This window comes from Neoarius graeffei, chromosome 28 (assembly GCF_027579695.1).
Source record: "Neoarius graeffei isolate fNeoGra1 chromosome 28, fNeoGra1.pri, whole genome shotgun sequence".
Taxonomy (NCBI): Eukaryota; Metazoa; Chordata; class Actinopteri; order Siluriformes; family Ariidae; genus Neoarius; species Neoarius graeffei.
The window spans coordinates 8,982,530-9,001,524 of NC_083596.1; the positions used below are offsets into that span (position 1 = coordinate 8,982,530).

The following is an 18,995-nucleotide window of genomic DNA, read 5'->3' on the forward strand; positions in this document are numbered from 1 at the left end:
TTTTAACGGGGTGTGTACATGTTTTATATCCACTGTATTATTATTATTATTATTATTATTATTATTATTATCAAATCCTTTACTCATGATCACTTCTCTCGTATGCCTCCATCTATAACTGGCTTACTTACTGACGCTCTCTTCTGGTTCTAGGGATTTCCTTCACACTTTATTCTCTCTTAAAAGAAATGATGGCAAGATAATAACCACAATATGTATATATTAGTCAGTGTTTCTGATCCTTTGCATCCAAAGCAGTAAATTCATCGTGTTAATCTTTTTCATGCTCACATCTTTATAACTTTGGTGAGTAACCACACTATTAAAAATCAAGACTTCATTCGTCTTTTTCCCCATCAGCCATTCCGTTAGGGAAAACAGGATTCATAACATGTCATCACTAACCATCACCCTGTAACAGGGCATTAGGTGTGTGTGTGTGTGTGTGTGTGTGTGTGTGTGTGTGTGTGTGTGTGTGTGTGTGTGTGTGTGTGTGTGTGTGTATAGAGGATATTACATGGTGGTGTGAAGATATGAAGTTTATCTTGTAATGGTGAATGTAAAATATTTTCAACACAAGAAGATAAACTTCATATCTTCGCTTCACTGTGTAATGTTCCTTATATTATACGGACACATCCATTAAAAAAAACATGCAAGTTAATCAAAATAATTTTAATTTTGAACCAGTTCACCATTTTGACATCTAGTCAGTGGGAAAACACTGGGAGTGACATCATTGGAGTGAAATATCGGGACTTATTATACAGACAGGACACTTTTTCGATGGAACAAAAACATGTGTTCTATTCCCTTTTAGCAGGTTTAATTCATTTGGTTTGATAGCATGCAATATTGTTAGCGTATCGCTTATCCTATGTGTATTACGTCACTCTACGCAGTGGAGAACGAGCGTTGAATATGGTTTACGATGTTGCATGGTTGTCAAGACAACATGATGTCATACGGTACATCGGCGACGTAAAACTTCCACACTAGCGAGTGAGCGACTGGGACAATTTGTCAACAAACATGGCCGCCAGGTTTGCGTCGTATCAAAAATACAGAAGATTTTGAGAGAATTTTGAAAGAGAAAGACGTGTTGAACATCCGAAAGGAATGTGTATGTATAATAATAATAATAATAATAATGGCTGGCTTTTTTTCATGGTATATCAGATATATTCCATTCAGCTACTCGTCTTCGATCCATTCAGCATCATGCTAGCTGAATGGAATATATCTCATATACCACTCAACGCCAGCCAAGATTATTTAAATATGTCACTTAGGCCCGTCATGTATTTCGTATGAAAAATGCGAGTTTTTCAACACGAGAAGATAAACTTCACATCTTCAAGCCAACGTTTTATTTTCTTTTTATTATATCGACACATTCACAAACAAAAAGTACCCAAATTTATCAAAACAGTTCATTAATTTCCTCACGAGGGAGTGACATATCGAAAAAGTCACTCAATGTCCCAGATGTAGTTCGTATGAAAAGTACAAGTGGCGTATTTCCCACGGCTATTCCGGGAGCATTCTGGCTGCATTTGAGGTGAATTTGTACAGCATTCGAGGCACCTTCCGACCAGACTTTCGGGTGGTATTCGGGCAGCAATCGAACCGCACTCGTACGGCATTCGAAGTGCATTCTTAATATTCTTACAGCATTCTAGGTATTCCTACTGTGTTCCAACTACATTTGAACTGCATTCGAAAGCTAGTACATCCAGAATGTGCAAGAATCATTCGAGGCGGGTTCGAAGCGCATTCTAAGTATTCGGACAGCATTCTTACAAAGCTATAAGAATGTTGGTCGGTTTGAAATTCCCGCCCGAATGTGGCACGAATTTTGAAAAATTTTTCATTCCGGCTGGTTCTGCTTGATTCCAGCTAATTCCGAATAAGTGTGACGGGGGCCTAAGTAATGACACATTGTATGTTTTGTCCATTTTTAGTTACACTTCATGTTGTGAAATGTCCACACACAAAACACCTTAGTTCCGTTTTAAAATGTGAAATACTTGTACGAAGTGTAATAGTAGACGCCTTCCTTAAATGTTCAATAAACATCTCCTTACAAAAAACGTCACCATATCGATAATTCGACATTCTTTGTTAAAAATAACAGCCCTGTGATTAGCTGTTATCAAAGAAAAGATAAGTGCATTGATCTAAACCTGTGATTTGCCTCGCAGCTGGCACTCGTATCAAAGCTGCTTGGGTAAAACATTAAAGAACTCCTTCTGACCAATCAGAATTGAGAATTCACCAGTGTTGTGTATAAATAAGTCCAATACATTATAAGATAGTAACTGACGTGATACCTCCTTATGTCTCTCACAGTGTTTCCTGCATGTCGATCATAGAGCTCTCTTTTGTCTTTTGAGTGGTGTGACCGAGACAATGGACACACCCATTATGCTCTAGCATCTGTCACTCCACATCAACACAGACCCAGAATTCCCTGCAGGATTCCCAAATCGCTTAACCACGTCCTGATATAAAATATTATGTTGCACACAGAGTAATACGATCCTGTTTGCTCAAAAAGAGATTCGTACGCATGTCAAACCGTCACAACACCTACGGTACATCCAGTAGATTTCACGACGTCACCATGAGTCACTAATGAATATTGCAAAAAAAAAATTGATATGGTGTTGATCATACGTTATTAAAGGAGTACTCGGGTCTTTTTAACCTTTTCTCTATCCATTACAACTGTATCATATGTGTTATTACTACAGATAAGGATTTCAATACATTTCCTTGTGCTGAGAAAAGAAAGGACAAAAAAAAAATTTTCACGCAAAATTCTCTTATAATAGAAGTCCAAGGGCAGTTGTTAAACTGTGTTGAGAAACATTGATTCAAAACTTGTTGGTATTTATAAAAGCATCTCTGAATCTTTATAATTCATCTACTACTCTGTGAGAGGAATGCATTTATGTGTGTATATACGTTACCAGGATAGTTGTGTGGATCTGATGGCTACAATGTTTTGGGAACATGTCGATAAAATGTCGAATCTACTTTTTACCGTTTGAGTGTACCGTTACATCGCAGTAAGAACAGCTTTCGGAACGTTTCTTTCACGTACACAGAGTGCAGAATTATTAGGCAAGTTGTATTTTTGAGGATTAGTTTTATTATTGAACAACAACTATGTTCTCAATCAAACAAAAAGACTCATAAATATCAAAGCTGAATATGTATGGAAGTTAGAGTGGGGTGTTTTTAGTTTTGGCCATTTTAGGAGAATATGTATGTGTTCAGGTAACTTTCACTGTGCAGAATTATTAGGCAACTTAATAAAAACCAAATATGTAGCCATTTCACTTATTTATTTTCACCAGGTACACTGATATGACAACTCCAGATTTGCAAATAAACATATCTGACATTCAAACACAAAACAAAAACAAATCAGTGACCAATATAGCCACCCTTCTTCATGAGGACACTCAAAAGCCTTCCATCCATAGATTCTGTCAATTTCTTTATCTGTTCACGACCAACATTGTGTGCAGCAGCAACCACGGCCTCCCAGACGCTGTTCAGAGAGGTGTACTGTTTTCCCTCTTTGTAGACCTCACGTTTTATAATGGACCACAGGTTCTCTATGGGGTTTAGGTCAGGTGAACAAGGGGGCCATGTCATTATTTTTTTCACCTTTCAGACCTTTACTGGCTAGCCACGCAGTGGAGTATTTGGACGCATGAGATGGAGCGTTATCCTGCATGAAAATCATGTTCTTCTTGAAAGATGCTGACTTTTTCCTATACCACTGCTTGAAGGTTTCTTCCAGGAACTGGCAGTAGGTCTGGGAGTTGAGTTTGAGTCCATCCTCAACTCGAAAAGGTCCAACAAGCTCGTCTTTGATGATACCAGCCCATAGCAGTACTCCACCTCCACCTTGCTGGCGTCCGAGTCGGAGTGGAGCTCTGTGCCCATTACTGATTCAGCCACAGGCCCATCCATCTGGTCCATCAAGAGTCACTCTCATCTCATCAGACCACAGCACCTTAGAAAAATCAGTCTTAAGATATTTCTTGGCCCAGTCTTGACGTTTTATCTTGTGTGCCTTACTCAGTGGTGGTCGTTTTTCAGCCTTCCTTACCTTGGCCATGTCCCTCAGTATTGCACACCTTGTACTCTTTGACACTCCAGGAATGTTGCAACTCTGGAATATGGCAGAACTGGATGCTAATGGCTGCTTGTTAGCTTCACGCTTGATTTTCCGCAGATCATGTGCAGTTATTTTGCGCCTTTTTTTTCCCCCACACGCTTCTTTCGACCCTGTTGACTATTTGCAATGAAACGCTTGATTGTTCGGTGATCACGTTTCAACATCTTCGCAATTTCAAGAGTGCTGCATCCGTCTGCAAGACATCTCACAATTTTATACTTTTCAAAGTCTATCAGATCTCTCTTCTGACCCATTTTGCCAGAGGAAAAGAGGTTGCCTAATAATTATGCACACCTGATATAGGGTGTTGATGTCATTAGACCACACCCCCTCTCATTACACAGATGCACAGCACCTGATATACTTAATTGGTAGTAGGCTTTCAAGCCTAAACAGCTTGGAGTGGGACAACATGCATTAAAAGGATGTTGTGGTCAAAATACTCACTTGCCTAATAATTCTGCACTCAGTGTATTCTCGTGCTATTGAGGTATTTCACTTGACGTCACAGGGTCACGTGACGCCCCGGTGTCCGCCATTTTGAAGGTCAAGCTAGCTAATGTCAACAACATAGTAGCTAGTACGTTACTGTAGCAATGTTTACGTTCAGTCATTTGGATGACTGTTAAAACCTTTCAGTCTCAAGTTTTTCCTTTACTGTATTTACTAGTTTACTGTAATTATGATCTGGCAGCTATTTACACCGGATCCAGTGTAAATAGCTGCCGGAGCGCGCTCCGGCTTGCTCCCCCTCAAATTAAGCAGCGCGCTCCGGCTTGCTCCCGGAGTGCTCCGGCCGAGGTTCCGGAGCGCGCTCTGGCTTGCTCTCGGAGCGCGCTGCTTAATTTGAGGGGGAGCAAGCCGGAGCGCGCTCCGGCAGCTATTTACACTGGATCCAGTGTAAATAGCTGCCAGATCATACCGTAATTACAGTAAACTAGTAAATACAGTAAAGGAAAAACATGAGACTGAAAGGTTTTAACAGTCATCCAAATGACTGAACGTAAACATTGCTACAGTAACATACTAGCTACTATGTTGTTGACATTAGCTAGTGCTAACAGCTAGCTGCTAGTACACTGCTACAACACAGACACCGACCTTAATAATACAGTTCTTGGTCATTGCCCGGTAACAGCAAATTTATAACGGGCCATGTCTCAACAGACTAAGAAGTTATTTCAATGACATTTAATAACATTTTGTTTATCCTGAGGACCGAAAGTAAATGAAAATGTGAACAAACCTTAGCTGTAATAAGATGGCGACCACCGGCTCCAGGGACGACCCGCTGATGTAGGCATGTTACCCAGCCTGACACAAAATATTTGTAGGCATCCAAACTCTTATACGCTTTCAGATCAATACCTGTGTATGGCAATGGGTTTTTAACGACATAGGTATACAGATCATGTGGGCCGAAGTCAGGTAAAGACGAGGGCTTCGTGTACTTCCGTACGTCAGTGAACAATCCTGGTGGAAGCAGGTAAATGTCGTTCTCTAAGCCTGCTAACCTCAATTTTTGCAAATACCTCTCCCTCTGCTCGCCCTGTAAATGCCCTACGTCGCTGGATAGTGAAGGTGTTTTCTGCATCTCGCTCCTTTTTCTTTTATGTTTTTCGTTTGTCGCCTTCCTCGCATTCAAACTGATTCGAGCCGTGACGTCCAAAATGGCAGCCTAACGATGCATCACATAACTTGGTCACGTGGGTGAAAAACCTCAATACAGTGGTGCTTGAAAGTCTGTGAACCCTTTAGAATTTTCTATTTTTCTGCATAAATATGGCCTAAAACATCATCAGATATTCACACAAGTCCTAAAAGTAGATAAAGAGAACCCAGTAAACAAATGAGACAAAAATTTTATATTTGGTCATTTATTTATTGAGGAAAATGATCCAATATTACATATCTGTGAGTGGCAAAAGTATGTGAACCTTTGCTTTCAGTATCTGGTGTGACCCCCTTGTGCAGCAATAACTGCAACTAAATGTTTCCAGTAACTGTTGATCAGTCCTGCACACCGGCTTGGAGGAATTTTAGCCCGTTCCTCCATACAGAACAGCTTCAACTCTGGGATGTTGGTGGGTTTCCTCACATGAACTGCTCACGTCAGGTCCTTCCACAACATTTCCATTGGATTAAGGTCAGAACTTTGACTTGGCCATTCCAAAACATTAACTTTATTCTTCTTTAACCATTCCTTGATAGACCAACTTGTGTGCTTAGGGTCGTTGTCTTGCTGCATGACCCGCCTTCTCTTGAGATTCAGTTCATGGACAGATGTCCTGATATTTTCCTTTAGAATTCGCTGGTATAATTCAAAATTCATTGTTCCATCTATGATGGCAAGCTGTCCTGGCCCAGTTGCAGCAAAACAGGCCCAAACCATGATACTACCACCACCATGTTTCACAGATGGGATAAGGTTCTTATGCTGGAATGCAGTATTTTCCTTTCTCCAAACGTAACGCTTCTCATTTAAACCAAAAAGTTCTATTTTGGTCTCATCCGTCCACAAAACATTTTTCCAATAGCCTTCTGGCTTGTCCACGTGATCTTTAGCAAACTGCAGATGAGCAGCAATGTTCTTTTTGGAGAGCAGTGGCTTTCTCCTTGCAACCCTGCCATGCACACCACTGTTGTTCAGTGTTCTCCTGATGGTGGACTCATGAACATTAACATTAGCCAATGTGAGAGAGGCCTTCAGCTGCTTAGAAGTTACCCTGGGGTCCTTTGTGACCTCGCCAACTATTATACGCCTTGCTCTTGGAGTGATCTTTGTTGGTCGACCACTCCTGGGGAGGGTAACCATGGTCTTGAATTTCCTCCATTTGTACACAGTCTGTCTGACTGTGGATTGGTGGAGTCCAAACTCTAGAGATGGTTTTGTAACCTTTTCCAGCCTGATGAGCATCAACAACACTTTTTTTTTTTCTGAGGTCCTCAGAAATCTCCTTTTTTCGTGTCATGATACACTTCAGTTGTGAAGATCAGACTTTGATAGATCCCTGTTCTTTAAATAAAACAGGGTGCCCACTCACACCTGATTGTCATCCCATTGATTGAAAACACCTGACTCTAATTTCACCTTCAAATGAACTGCTAATCCTAGAGGTTCACATACTTTTGCCACTCACAGATCTGTAATATTGGATAATTTTCCTCAATAAATAAATGACCAAGTATAATATTTTTGTCTCATTTGTTTAACTGGGTTCTCTTTATCTACTTTTAGGACTTGTGTGAAAATCTGATGATGTTTTAGGTCATATTTATGCAGAAATATAGAAAATTCTAAAGGGTTCACAAACTTTCAAGCACCACTGTAGTTGTTGCATAATTTTCATTCCATAGTTGCGTATTTTAAATATTTGTCAACTAAATTTAACATCTGCCCTCAAGCTTTTATTGTAAGTGAGTTCCATAACAGAGTTTCCGGTCATTTGTCAGGACAGGGTAATCCACAGTGTCTAATATATTCTCTGTGGTAATTACACACTCATGCTGGATAGAGATTCGGTTACAAATGTTGGACTATTCCTTTAAACTCGGGTCATCCTTTGAATAGGGTTTTGCTTTTGTTGTTTGTAACATCCATGTTGGTTGCTTCATTTTAGCCTGTTTTTTTTTTTTCTAAGCAGCCCTCACTGTCCTTCTCTGAAGCTCCATGTGCCTGCACATATGTCTCTTCTTCCATCGAAGTGCTCTTACTAACAACACGAGTGGTCTTTTCTGAATATGCTATTTCCATTTCTTTTCATTGCTGCTTCTGTGTCCTTCTTCTCCGCCATGGCTATTTGAGTGTGCCTTTGCGATTGAATCAGCATGTGCGTTAGTCCTGGTGTTCCCATAAATCCTAGCCAGATGTGTGTAAACTGCCTGTATGGATTGACTGTATTTTTGCTATGTTGATGGTTACAGAAGTGGAACTCCATCTCCGAAAAGAGGGTCAACTGCTCGCTCACCGGCTCCGAGGGGAGGCAGAGATCGGTTTACTGGAGAGTCCTACACAGTACTGGGTATGGAACCTATTACTAATACATTTTAATATCAGTTATCAGTGGTGATAAGCATCTGATTGGTCAGAAGATATTTAATTTCCTACAACAGTAGTGCCGGCTACAAGGCAAATCACAGATTTATGTTCAAGCCGGAAAGTCTGCACACCCCTTGACCGTCTCCACGTTTTATTACGTTACGTTACGTGCTTATTCTACAATAGATTGAGTTCATTTTTTGTCACAAAATTCTACACAAAATAGCCCATAATGACAAAGTGAAAGCAGGTTTTTAGACATTTGTGATAATTTATTAAAAATCAAAATGTAAGATATGTGTACACAAGTGTGCACACTAGAGCCCTGCACTCCCGCGGGAGTCCTGCAGGACTCACGGGACCCGCCGCAAAGCAGTGCGGCACGGGACAAATTTTGAAAGCTCATTGCGGGCGCGGGCGGGACCAGAAGTGCACATATGCGCGCGCGGGCGGGAGCGGGAGTGCACATATGCGGCGCGGGCAGGACCAGTGATAAGCTGCAGTCCCACTAACTAAAAATGTGTTTTGAAATAAAATTTATAAATTATTAATTTATGTCTATCATATATAATTTGTGCTGGATATTTTATTTGGCAATAATAAAAACATTTTAAGATGCCTAAATTTGCAGAGAGAGTCAGATTGCCAGATTGAGTGAGGAATGGCATCTTAAATTTGCCATTGATGACCCTAACGGGAAATCCTTTGATCACTCTAATGACTCGCAGTTCACACCCAGCTAGCAAGAGAACCATGAGTGAAGTGATTTACTGTTTGCGTTAGTCTACAACTTTAATCAGAGAGACAGGTTACACAGTGACAGTAGGCTTGACTCAATGCTATCCCAGAAATCTCATCTCATCTCATTATCTCTAGCCGCTTTATCCTTCTACAGGGTCGCAGGCAAGCTGGAGCCTATCCCAGCTGACTACGGGCGAAAGGCGGGGTACACCCTGGACAAGTCGCCAGGTCATCACAGGGCTGACACATAGACACAGACAACCATTCACACTCACATTCACACCTACGGTCAATTTAGAGTCACCAGTTAACCTAACCTGCATGTCTTTGGACTGTGGGGGAAACCGGAGCACCCGGAGGAAACCCACGCGGACACGGGGAGAACATGCAAACTCCACACAGAAAGGCCCTCGCCAGCCCCGGGGCTCGAATCCAGGACCTTCTTGCTGTGAGGCGACAGCGCTAACCACTACACCACCGTGCCGCCTATCCCAGAAATCCTTCCTGTAATATGCAAATTTGGCTGTCCAATCAAAGGCGGCCAAATTTGCATATTACAGGAAGGATTTCTGGGATAGCATTGAGTCAAGCCTACCGTCACTGTGTAACCTGTCTCTCTGATTAAAGTTGTAGACTAACTAAAGCAGTAAATCAATTCACTTCTCTTACTAGCTCTGCTTTGCAATAAAAAAAAAAACACCATTGGTACAAAGCAAGCCCATTCACTTTTTTATGCTGATCAGAGAATTACAATGGTTTCTCATGTGATAAAAATGTGCGATTCGCGATTAAATATTTTAATCGCTTGACAGCACTAATTATTATTATTATTATTATTATTACTATTAGAGACACTACATGCTGAATTCAGAAACAAGGTAAATAATAACAAACGTGAGCTGTAGATATTTATGCTCAAATCCAGTCAAAGTAGGGGGCGGGCCACCATCACACTGTGTCAAGACAAGAACTTTCCTGAGAAATAATGCGAATGTCTGCATCATGCGGGATTTGCGGGCGGGAGCGGGACAAAATATGGCGGGCGGGAGCGGGACTGAAAATCATAATTCTTTGCGGGCGCGGGCAGGAGTGGGACTGCACAATGCGGGCGCGGGCGGAAGCGGGACTGAAAAATCCGACCCGCGCAGACCTCTAGTGCACACCCTTTGATATGACACCCAAAAGTGAGCTGAGGTGCATTTTGTTTCCACTGATACTGCTTGAGATGTTTCTACAACTTAATTGGAGTCCACCTGTGGTAAATTCAATTGATTGGGGATTGCCAACACCTGCCTATAGAAGGTCCCACAGTTGACAGTGCATGTCAGAGCAAACTCCAAGCCATGGGGTCAAAGGAATTATCTGCAGGCCTTAGAAACAGGATTGTGTCAAGGCACAGATCTGGAGAAGGGTACCAAAAAATTGCTGCAGCTTTCCAGGTCCCAAAGAGCACAGTGGCCGCCATCATTTGTAAATGGAAGAAGTTTGGAACCACCAAGAATCTTCCTAGACCTGGTCGCCGAGCCAAACTGAGTGATCGGGGAAGATGGGTCTTGGCCAGGGAGGTGAGCAGGAACCTGAGGATCACTCTGACTGAGCTCTAGCGTATCCTTGTGGGGATGGGAGAAACTTTCAGAAGATCAACCATCCAGGCAGCACTCCACAAATCAGGCCTTTATGGTAGAGTGGCCAGACAGAAGCCACTCCTTCGTAAAAGGCACATGACAGCCCGCTTGGAGTTTGCCAAAAGGCACCTGCAGGACTCTCAAACCATGAGAAGCAAGATTCTCTGGTCTGATGAAACCAAAATTGAACTTTTTGGCCTGAATCCCAAGCGTCACGTCTGGAGGACACTAGGCACCGCTCATCACCTGGCTAATGCCATCCCTACAGTGAAGCATGGTGGTGGCAGCACTGTGATGTGGAGATGTTTTTCAGCAGTGAGAATGGGGCGGCTAGTTCTGATAGAGGGAAAGATGAATGCAGCTAAGTACACCAAGATCCTTGAAGAAAACCTGCTCCAGAGCGCTCTGGACTTCAGACTGGGGCAAAGGTTTACCTTCCAACATGACAACGGCCCGAAGCATACAGCCAAGAAAACAAAGGAGTGGCTTCGGAGAAAGTCTGTGAATGTCCTTGAGTGGCCCAGCCAGAGCCCAGACCTGAATCCAATTGAACATCCGTGGAAGGAGCTGAAAATGGCTGTGTCCAATCCATCCAATCTGACGGAGCTTGCAAGGATATGCCAAGAGGAATGGGCAAAAATGTCCAGAAACAAGTGTGCCAAGCTCATAGCTTCTTTCCCAAGACACCTTGAAGCTGTAATTGCTGCCAAAGGTGCATCAACTAAGTATTAGGCTAAGGGTGTGTACAGATATCTAACCCCTAAATAACCTATTTTTGTCAGTAAAATAAAATTGCATATTTTCTAAAAACCTGTTTTCACTTCGTAATTATTGCCGATTGTGTGTAGATGTTTGAGGCAAAAAATAAACTCAATCTATTGTAGAATAAGTCTGTAACGTAATAAAACGTGGAGAAGGTGAAAGGGGTGTGCAGACTTTCCGGCTTGACTGTTTGTTCAAGCACTGTTTGTAATACATTATCGTTGCTATAGTAACAGCTGACATGGGGACTGGTATAATGATGATAATAATAATGACGATGATAGACTTATAAAGCTCCACTTCCCTGAGTTCAATAGCGCTGGAGACAGTTACAATCCAAAGGCCTGATTAAACAAATGCGTCTTAAGTTTTTGTTTAAAGCAGTCGATGTTAGTCCAGTCCTTGATGTCTTCTGGTAAGTCGTTCCACAGTTCAGGTGCAGCAATACAAAAAGCACGACTTCCATAGGTCTTGAGATTGAAGGAAGAACGGTATGGTATGATGGACACGTCACATAAATGTTTTAAAAGTGTATGTAGTTTTCTGTAAGAACTTTTTATTTTTGGAAGGAGTCTCCAGTGTCAGCACGATGCAACAATCAGAGTTAAAGCTGGAAGTGGAAAATCTTCAGGGTAGAAGGCTTTGTCCTTTGCGGATTCTGAGTAACAAATTGTGTTTATTTGTTTTTTTATCTTCGTAACTTCAAAAGAGAGAAAAAAACAGGATGGTGAGGGAATGACTGTTTATCGCTGTTGTAATGAAGTGAAAGTGGGAATGAACTTGTTTTGTAGACGTTTCAAAATTTTAATTGTAACTATAAATTGATGTCTGTGGCATTCTTATAGATAGATAGATAGATAGATAGATAGATAGATAGATAGATAGATAGATAGATAGATAGATAGATAGATAGATAGATAGTCAGTCACCATGGAACATGATGTTTGCGGATGATATTGTGATATGTGGTGAAAGTAGAAAGGAGGTTGAGTTGGGTTTGGAGAGATGGAGGTATGCATTGGAACGAAAAGGAATGAAGGTGAGCAGGAGCAAAACAGAATACATGTGCATCAGTGAGAATGGGGATGAGAGTGTAGTGAAGATGCAAGGAGCAGACGTAAAGAAAGTTGGTGAATTCAAGTACCTGGGGTCAACTGTGCAGGAAAATGGGGGCTGCGATAGTGAGGTGAGAAAGAGAGCGCAGGCAGGGTGGAGAAGGATTTCGGGAGTCATTTGTGATCGGAAAGTCCCAGCAAAAGTGAAAGGTAAGATGTATAAGCCAGTAGTGAGACCAGCTGTGATGTATGGATTGGAGACCGTACGCTTAACGAAGAGACAGGAGGCAAAGTTGGAGGTGGCGGAGTTGAGGATGTTAAGGTTTGCGATGGGAGGTTGGACAGGATAAGGAACGAGCACATCAGAGGGACAGCACATGTGGAGAGCTTGGGAATTAAGCTAAGAGAGATGAGACTGAGATGGTATGGGCACATCCTGAGAAGAGATGCAGAGCATGTGGGAAGGAGAATGTTGAGGATGGAGCTGCCAGGCGCACAAAAACGAGGAAGGCCAAAGAGGAGATACATGGATGTGGTGAGAGAGGACATGAAAGTGGCAGGTGTGGTAGAGAAGGATGTGGAAGACAGGGAGCAATGGAGACGAAAGATTCGCTGTGGTGACCCATAATTGGGAGCAGCCAAAAGAAGAAGAAAGAAAAATAGATAGGTTATTATACTTCAAAATTATTAAAATTAAATCATCTTATTAACTTTCTGCTCGTAAATAACATCCACGTGATGTATGTACACTATAACTCAACTGATTCCAAATGCACGCCTCCTTATTTTTAGTACTATATTTTAACGGTCATTAAATTGTATCATATTGAAAAGCTGGATACTTAAATTGTCTCATCCTTCCATCATCTCACATCTCAAACTGCATATCATATTGTTGTTGTGGAAAGAAAATAAACACACCATTTATATTTAAATAATATTGTCTGGCTATTTTTCATGGTATATCAAATATATTGCATTCAGTTAGCATGATATTGAACGAGGCAATGACTATGCTAGCTGAATGGAATATATTTGATATACCACGAAAAAAAGCCATTATTATTATTATTATTATTATTATACTACATACACATTCCTTTCGGGTGTTCAACGCGTCTTTCTCTTTCAAAATTCTTTCAAAATCTTCCATATTTAACGAAGCAAACCTGGCGGCCATGTTTGTTTACAAATTGTCCCAGTCGCTCGCTAGCACAGAAGTTTTACGTTTCTGACATGTGACGTCATATTGTCTTGATAACCATGCAATATCGTAAACCATATTCAACGCATTGAGTAGAGTGACGTAATGCACGTAGGATAAGCGATACGCTTACAATATTACATGCTATCAACCCAAATGAATGAAACCTGCTAGAAGGGAATAGAACGCGTTTTTATTCCATTGAAAACGTGTCCTGTGTGTATAATAATGTATTACAGTGAATGATAAAAATGATTGTGTATTGTGCGTCTTTTTCTGTGCTCAGGTGACACCAGTATTGACTCCGGTCAGCACTACTGGGAGGTGAAGGCCCTCAAAGACTGCAAGTCCTATAGCATCGGTGTAGCCTATAAGAACCTGGGCAAATTTGATCAGTTGGGGAAAACCAACACTACCTGGTGTATCCATGTCAATAACTGGCTCCAGAACTCCTTCGCTGCCAAACACAACAACAAGGCGAAGACTCTGGATGTGGCAGTACCAGAGAGGATAGGTGTTTACTGCGACCTAGACGGAGGTATAAACAAATAAATACTGTATGTTCAGACACCAGTAGTGCGTCATATTTCATATAAAATCAAGTTCATGTCACCAGAACTCAGTAGCCTTCATTGTGTTTTCTTTTTTTAATCTGAAAAGTGGTCTGTTGTGTAATATGCTGCTCAGATACACCACCGTTCAAAAGTTTGGGGTCACTTTGAAATGTCCTTATTTTTGAAAGAAAAGCACTGTTCTTTTCAATGAAGATCACTTTAAACTAATCAGAAATCCACTCTATACATTGCTAATGTGGTAAATGACTATTCTAGCTGCAAATGTCTGGTTTTTGGTGCAATATCTCCATAGTTGTATATAGGCCCATTTCCAGCAACTCTCACTCCAGTGTTCTAACGGTACAATGTGTTTGCTCATTGCCTCAGAAGGCTAATGGATGATTAGAAAACCCTTGTACAATCATGTTAGCACAGCTGAAAACATTTTAGCTCTTTAGAGAAGCTATAAAACTGACCTTCCTTTGAGCAGATTGAGTTTCTGGAGCATCACATTTGTGGGGTCGATTAAATGCTCAAAATGGCCAGAAAAATGTCTTGACTATATTTTCTATTCATTTTACAACTTATGGTGGTAAATAAACGTGTGACTTTTCATGGAAAACACAAAATTGTCTGGGTGACCCCAAACTTTTGAACGGTAGTGTACAAACTTTTTTTTTTTTCCCTTGTAACGTTTAATTTTGTGCCAGAAAACAAACGTTTGGAACTCTAAAATGTTTTTGTACTGACTTGATAATGTAGATGTCATAAAATCTATAACAAAGCCTGTATGGAAAAAAAATATAGGGTGCCTTTTGCACAGTACTGTATGTCTTGCCTCACGTATTGTTTCTAGGGCTACTGGAGACCTGTAGATCGGATATCAGGCAGTTCCATTGACTCTCTAGAAATAATGTGCAAATAAAAGAACACTAACAAGCCCTTTTCAAGCGTGCTTGCTTTGTGGAATGACCACAGATTATATTTTTCACTTTATCTGAAACCTCCTTTGTGTCCTTTGAATTTCAGGTCAGTTGTCATTTTACAATGCGGATAGCAAACAGCTGCTTCATTCATTCAAGACAAAATTCACTCAACCTGTTGTACCGGCCTTTATGGTGAGTCGAAGTATTTGCTGAATGGTTACGTCACATGATCTGCAAACACCTATCCTTGTCATCGTAATGCCGTTTCACCCAGTGATAACTGTTTATAATGTCACTTTGTAATTACAGTGTAACTCACGTTGCTGTAATGTAACCACGACTAATTGTGTTTAGCTGCTGAAACTGGAGATGTGTGTCAGTACACTCCACTACAGAAAGCATGAGCTTGGGCTATATGTAGCTGTGTAAAATTAAATCTGCCGCACTTGTTCACACGCCATTCTATGTCCTGTTCCAAAAGGAAGGTTATGTACTTCATGTGCTACAACCCCAATTCCAAAAAAGTTGGGACACTGTGTAAATTGTAAATAAAAACAGAATGTGAAATCATGGAAACCCTGTATTTCGCTGAAACTAGTACAAAGACAACATATCAAATGTTGAAACTGAAAAATTTGGTTTTTTTTAAATATAAGCTCATTTTGAATTTGATGTCAGCAACACATTTCAAAAAAGTTGGGACAGGGCAACAAAAGACTGCAAAAGTTGTGTAATGCTTAAAAAAAAATAATAATTTGGTTAATTGGTAACAGGTCAGTAACATGACTGGGTATAAAAAGAGTATCCCAGAGAGGCGGAGTCTCTCAGAAGTAAAGATGGGGAGGGGTTCACTGCTCTGTGAAAGACTGCGTGGGCAAACAGTGCAACAGTTTAAGAATAACATTCCTCACTGTAAAATTGCAAAGAATTTGTGGATCACATCATCTATGGTCCATAATATCATTAAAAGATTCAGAGAATCTGGAGAAATCTCCGTATGCAAGAGACAAGGCTGAAAACTGACACTGGATGCCTGTGATCTTCAGGTTCTCAGGCAACACTGCATTAAAAGCAGACACGTGTCTGTAGTGGAAACCACTGTATGGGCTCAGGAACACTTCAAAAAACCATCGTCTGTGAAAACAGTTCATTACTGCATCCACAAATGCAAGTTAAAACCAGATATAAACAATATCCAGAAACACCGCCACCTTCTCTGGGCCCGAGCTCTTTTATGATGCACTGAGGCGAAGTGGAAAACTGTCCCGAGGTCTGACGAATCAAAAGTACAAATTCTTTTTAGAAATCATGGACACCACGTCCTCCAGGCTAAAGAGGCGAGGGACTATCCAGCTTGTTATCAGCGCACAGTTCAAAAGCAGCATCTGTGATGGTATGAGGGGGCATTAGTGCACATGACATGGGTAGCTTGTGCATCTGGGAAGGCATCATTAATGCTGAATTATATATACACGTTTCAGAGCAATATGCTGCCATTCAGACAAAATCTTTTTCAGGGAAGGCCTTCCTTCTTTCAGCAAGACAATGCCAAACCGCTTTCTGCACATATTAAAACTGCATGGCTCTGTAGCAAAAGAGTCCGGGTGCTAAACTGGCCTGCCTGCAGTTCAGACCTGTCTCCCATTTAAAACATTTTGGTGCATTATGAAGCGCAAAATATGACAAAGGAGACCCCGAACTGTTGAGCAACTGAAATTGTATATCAGGCAAGAATGGGACAACATTTCTCTTTCAAAACTAGAGTAGTTGGTCTCCTCAGTTCCCAAACATTTACAGAGTGTTGTTTAAAGTAGAGGTGATGCAACACAGTGGTAAACATGCCCCTGTTCCTACTGTAAATGACTCGCACCTACACAGGATTAAGGTGCAATCAGCGTGCCGATATAAAGACTGTGAAAACACTCTTACTTTGCGAAGTATTGAGTTGCATTGCTGACACATTACCGAGCCTTATTTCCTTGTTTGGTTTCCTGATCGCTGATTTCCTGTTTCTCGTCTTTGATTCTGCCGAGTCTACGATAGCCTGTTTGTGCCTCGCTCGACCTATTGCCTGTTTCACTGTTTTGTGATTTTGCCTGCCGTTCTGGATTGTTTACCGTCTTCACTTGTATTAATAAACACACCTTCTGCACGTGCATCCGTCTCCCAACCATCTCTGACAGAATACTTCACACTCCCTGACAAAGAGAAGCACATTCACCTGTTCATACGCCATGTTCAGGAACAAACTAATGTTAATGGCGCTGAAACAGACACCGTCACGTGGTGCAGTTGGAGTCTTGTTCTCGGACTCGACTCGGATCAATAGTGAACGCGGCTCGAATTTTTTTTTAAATGACTTGGACTTGGGGGCGGCACGGTGGTGTAGTGGTTAGCGCTGTCGCCTCACAGCAAGAAGGTCCTGGGTTCGAGCCCTGGGGCCGGCGAGGGCCTTTCTGTGTGGAGTTTGCATGTTCTCCCTGTGTCCGCGTGGGTTTCCTCTGGGTGCTCCGGTTTCCCCCACAGTCCAAAGACATGCAGGTTAGGTTAACTGGTGACTCTAAATTGACCGTAGGTGTGAATGTGAGTGTGAATGGTTGTCTGTGTCTATGTGTCAGCCCTGTGATGACCTGGCGACTTGTCCAGGGTGTACCCCGCCTTTCGCCCGTAGTCAGCTGGGATAGGCTCCAGCTTGCCTGCGACCCTGTAGAAGGATAAAGCGGCTAGAGATAATGAGATGAGATGAGACTTGGACTTGACTCGGACTTGAACACTGGACTGGAGACTGGACTCGGACTCGAGGTTTAGTGACTCGACTACAACACTGGTGGCAGAGAGGCCACACTCCCTTCAATGAGACTGACCGACACTACACCTTCCTTCCTGTGGCTGACAGGCACAGAGCTTACGACTCTGTTATCGGCTTTGAATCAGACTTGCATCTTTCTGTGTTTTGCAGGTGTGGTGTGGTGGCCTGAGCCTGTCGACTGGGTTACAGGTTCCTAGTGCGGTTAGAAGCTTCCAGAAGGCTGAAAACGGGCTGGCGGGATCAAACAGCAGTCTCAACAGCATGGCACATTAGTCTAAGCTCAAAAACTATGAATTCACTGAATCAAGCTGATTTAGGACTAGCTTCCTCTGTAACCCCTCCCTAATCAGCAGCAAAGAGCAACCTGGATGAACAACCCATGACCTTGGATTAAACCCATTTCCTGCTTCCTGGGGAATACATCATCCAGCACTGGAATACTGTGAAGCATCATGGGAAATTAAATTTGTCATTGACAAGGGTAGATTTCTCCATGATAATGAGAGTGCTCTTTGTCTTTCTTTGTCTTTCCGTATCTTGTTCGATCAGAAGTTCTAGCAGCTTTATCAGGGATTAGCCGAGTGCACTTTTTTCCCCTTACTAATTTTAGTTTGAATTTGAACATTTTTTAGTTTAGTGTCTGTATGTACTGTATATCATGCGTGAGTACGGCCTGTGAGTGTGGGTGACGATTACCTCGTGTCTGAGCAAAGGTATTTTTCCTTGAACTGTCAAAATCCTTTTATCGTTTGAAATATGAAGCCTGTAGTTTTTTACTACAGTTTGCTTAGGGGTTGATCATGACTGTGGAACAACGTTTGCACAATGTAAACCATTTAATGCTGCTTTCTATATATATATATATATATATATATATATATATACAGTGGGGCAAAAAAGTATTTAGTCAGCCACCAATTGTGCAAGTTCTCCCACTTAAAAAGATGAGAGAGGCCTGTAATTTTCATCATAGGTACACTTCAACTATGAGAGACAGAATGGGGGGAAAGAATCCAGGAAATCACATTGTAGGATTTTTAATGAATTAATTGGTAAATTCCTTGGTAAAATAAGTATTTGGT

At 41.5% G+C, this 18,995-nt stretch overlaps 1 protein-coding gene across 2 annotated transcripts in view; it reads left to right on the top strand.

The window, feature by feature from the left end:
- fsd1l (fibronectin type III and SPRY domain containing 1-like) overlaps positions 1 to 18,413 on the top strand; it is an 83,427-nt gene extending 65,014 nt beyond the window's left edge. For both annotated transcript variants that reach the window (XM_060912260.1, XM_060912261.1), the window contains 4 exons: positions 8,123 to 8,220; positions 13,911 to 14,162; positions 15,208 to 15,296; positions 18,064 to 18,413. In XM_060912260.1, coding sequence (XP_060768243.1) covers positions 8,123 to 8,220; positions 13,911 to 14,162; positions 15,208 to 15,296; positions 18,064 to 18,186 — 562 coding nt within the window. In that variant the 3' untranslated portion in view covers positions 18,187 to 18,413. The remainder of the gene's footprint in view (positions 1 to 8,122; positions 8,221 to 13,910; positions 14,163 to 15,207; positions 15,297 to 18,063) is intronic.
- The last annotated feature ends 582 nt before the right edge of the window (positions 18,414 to 18,995 follow it).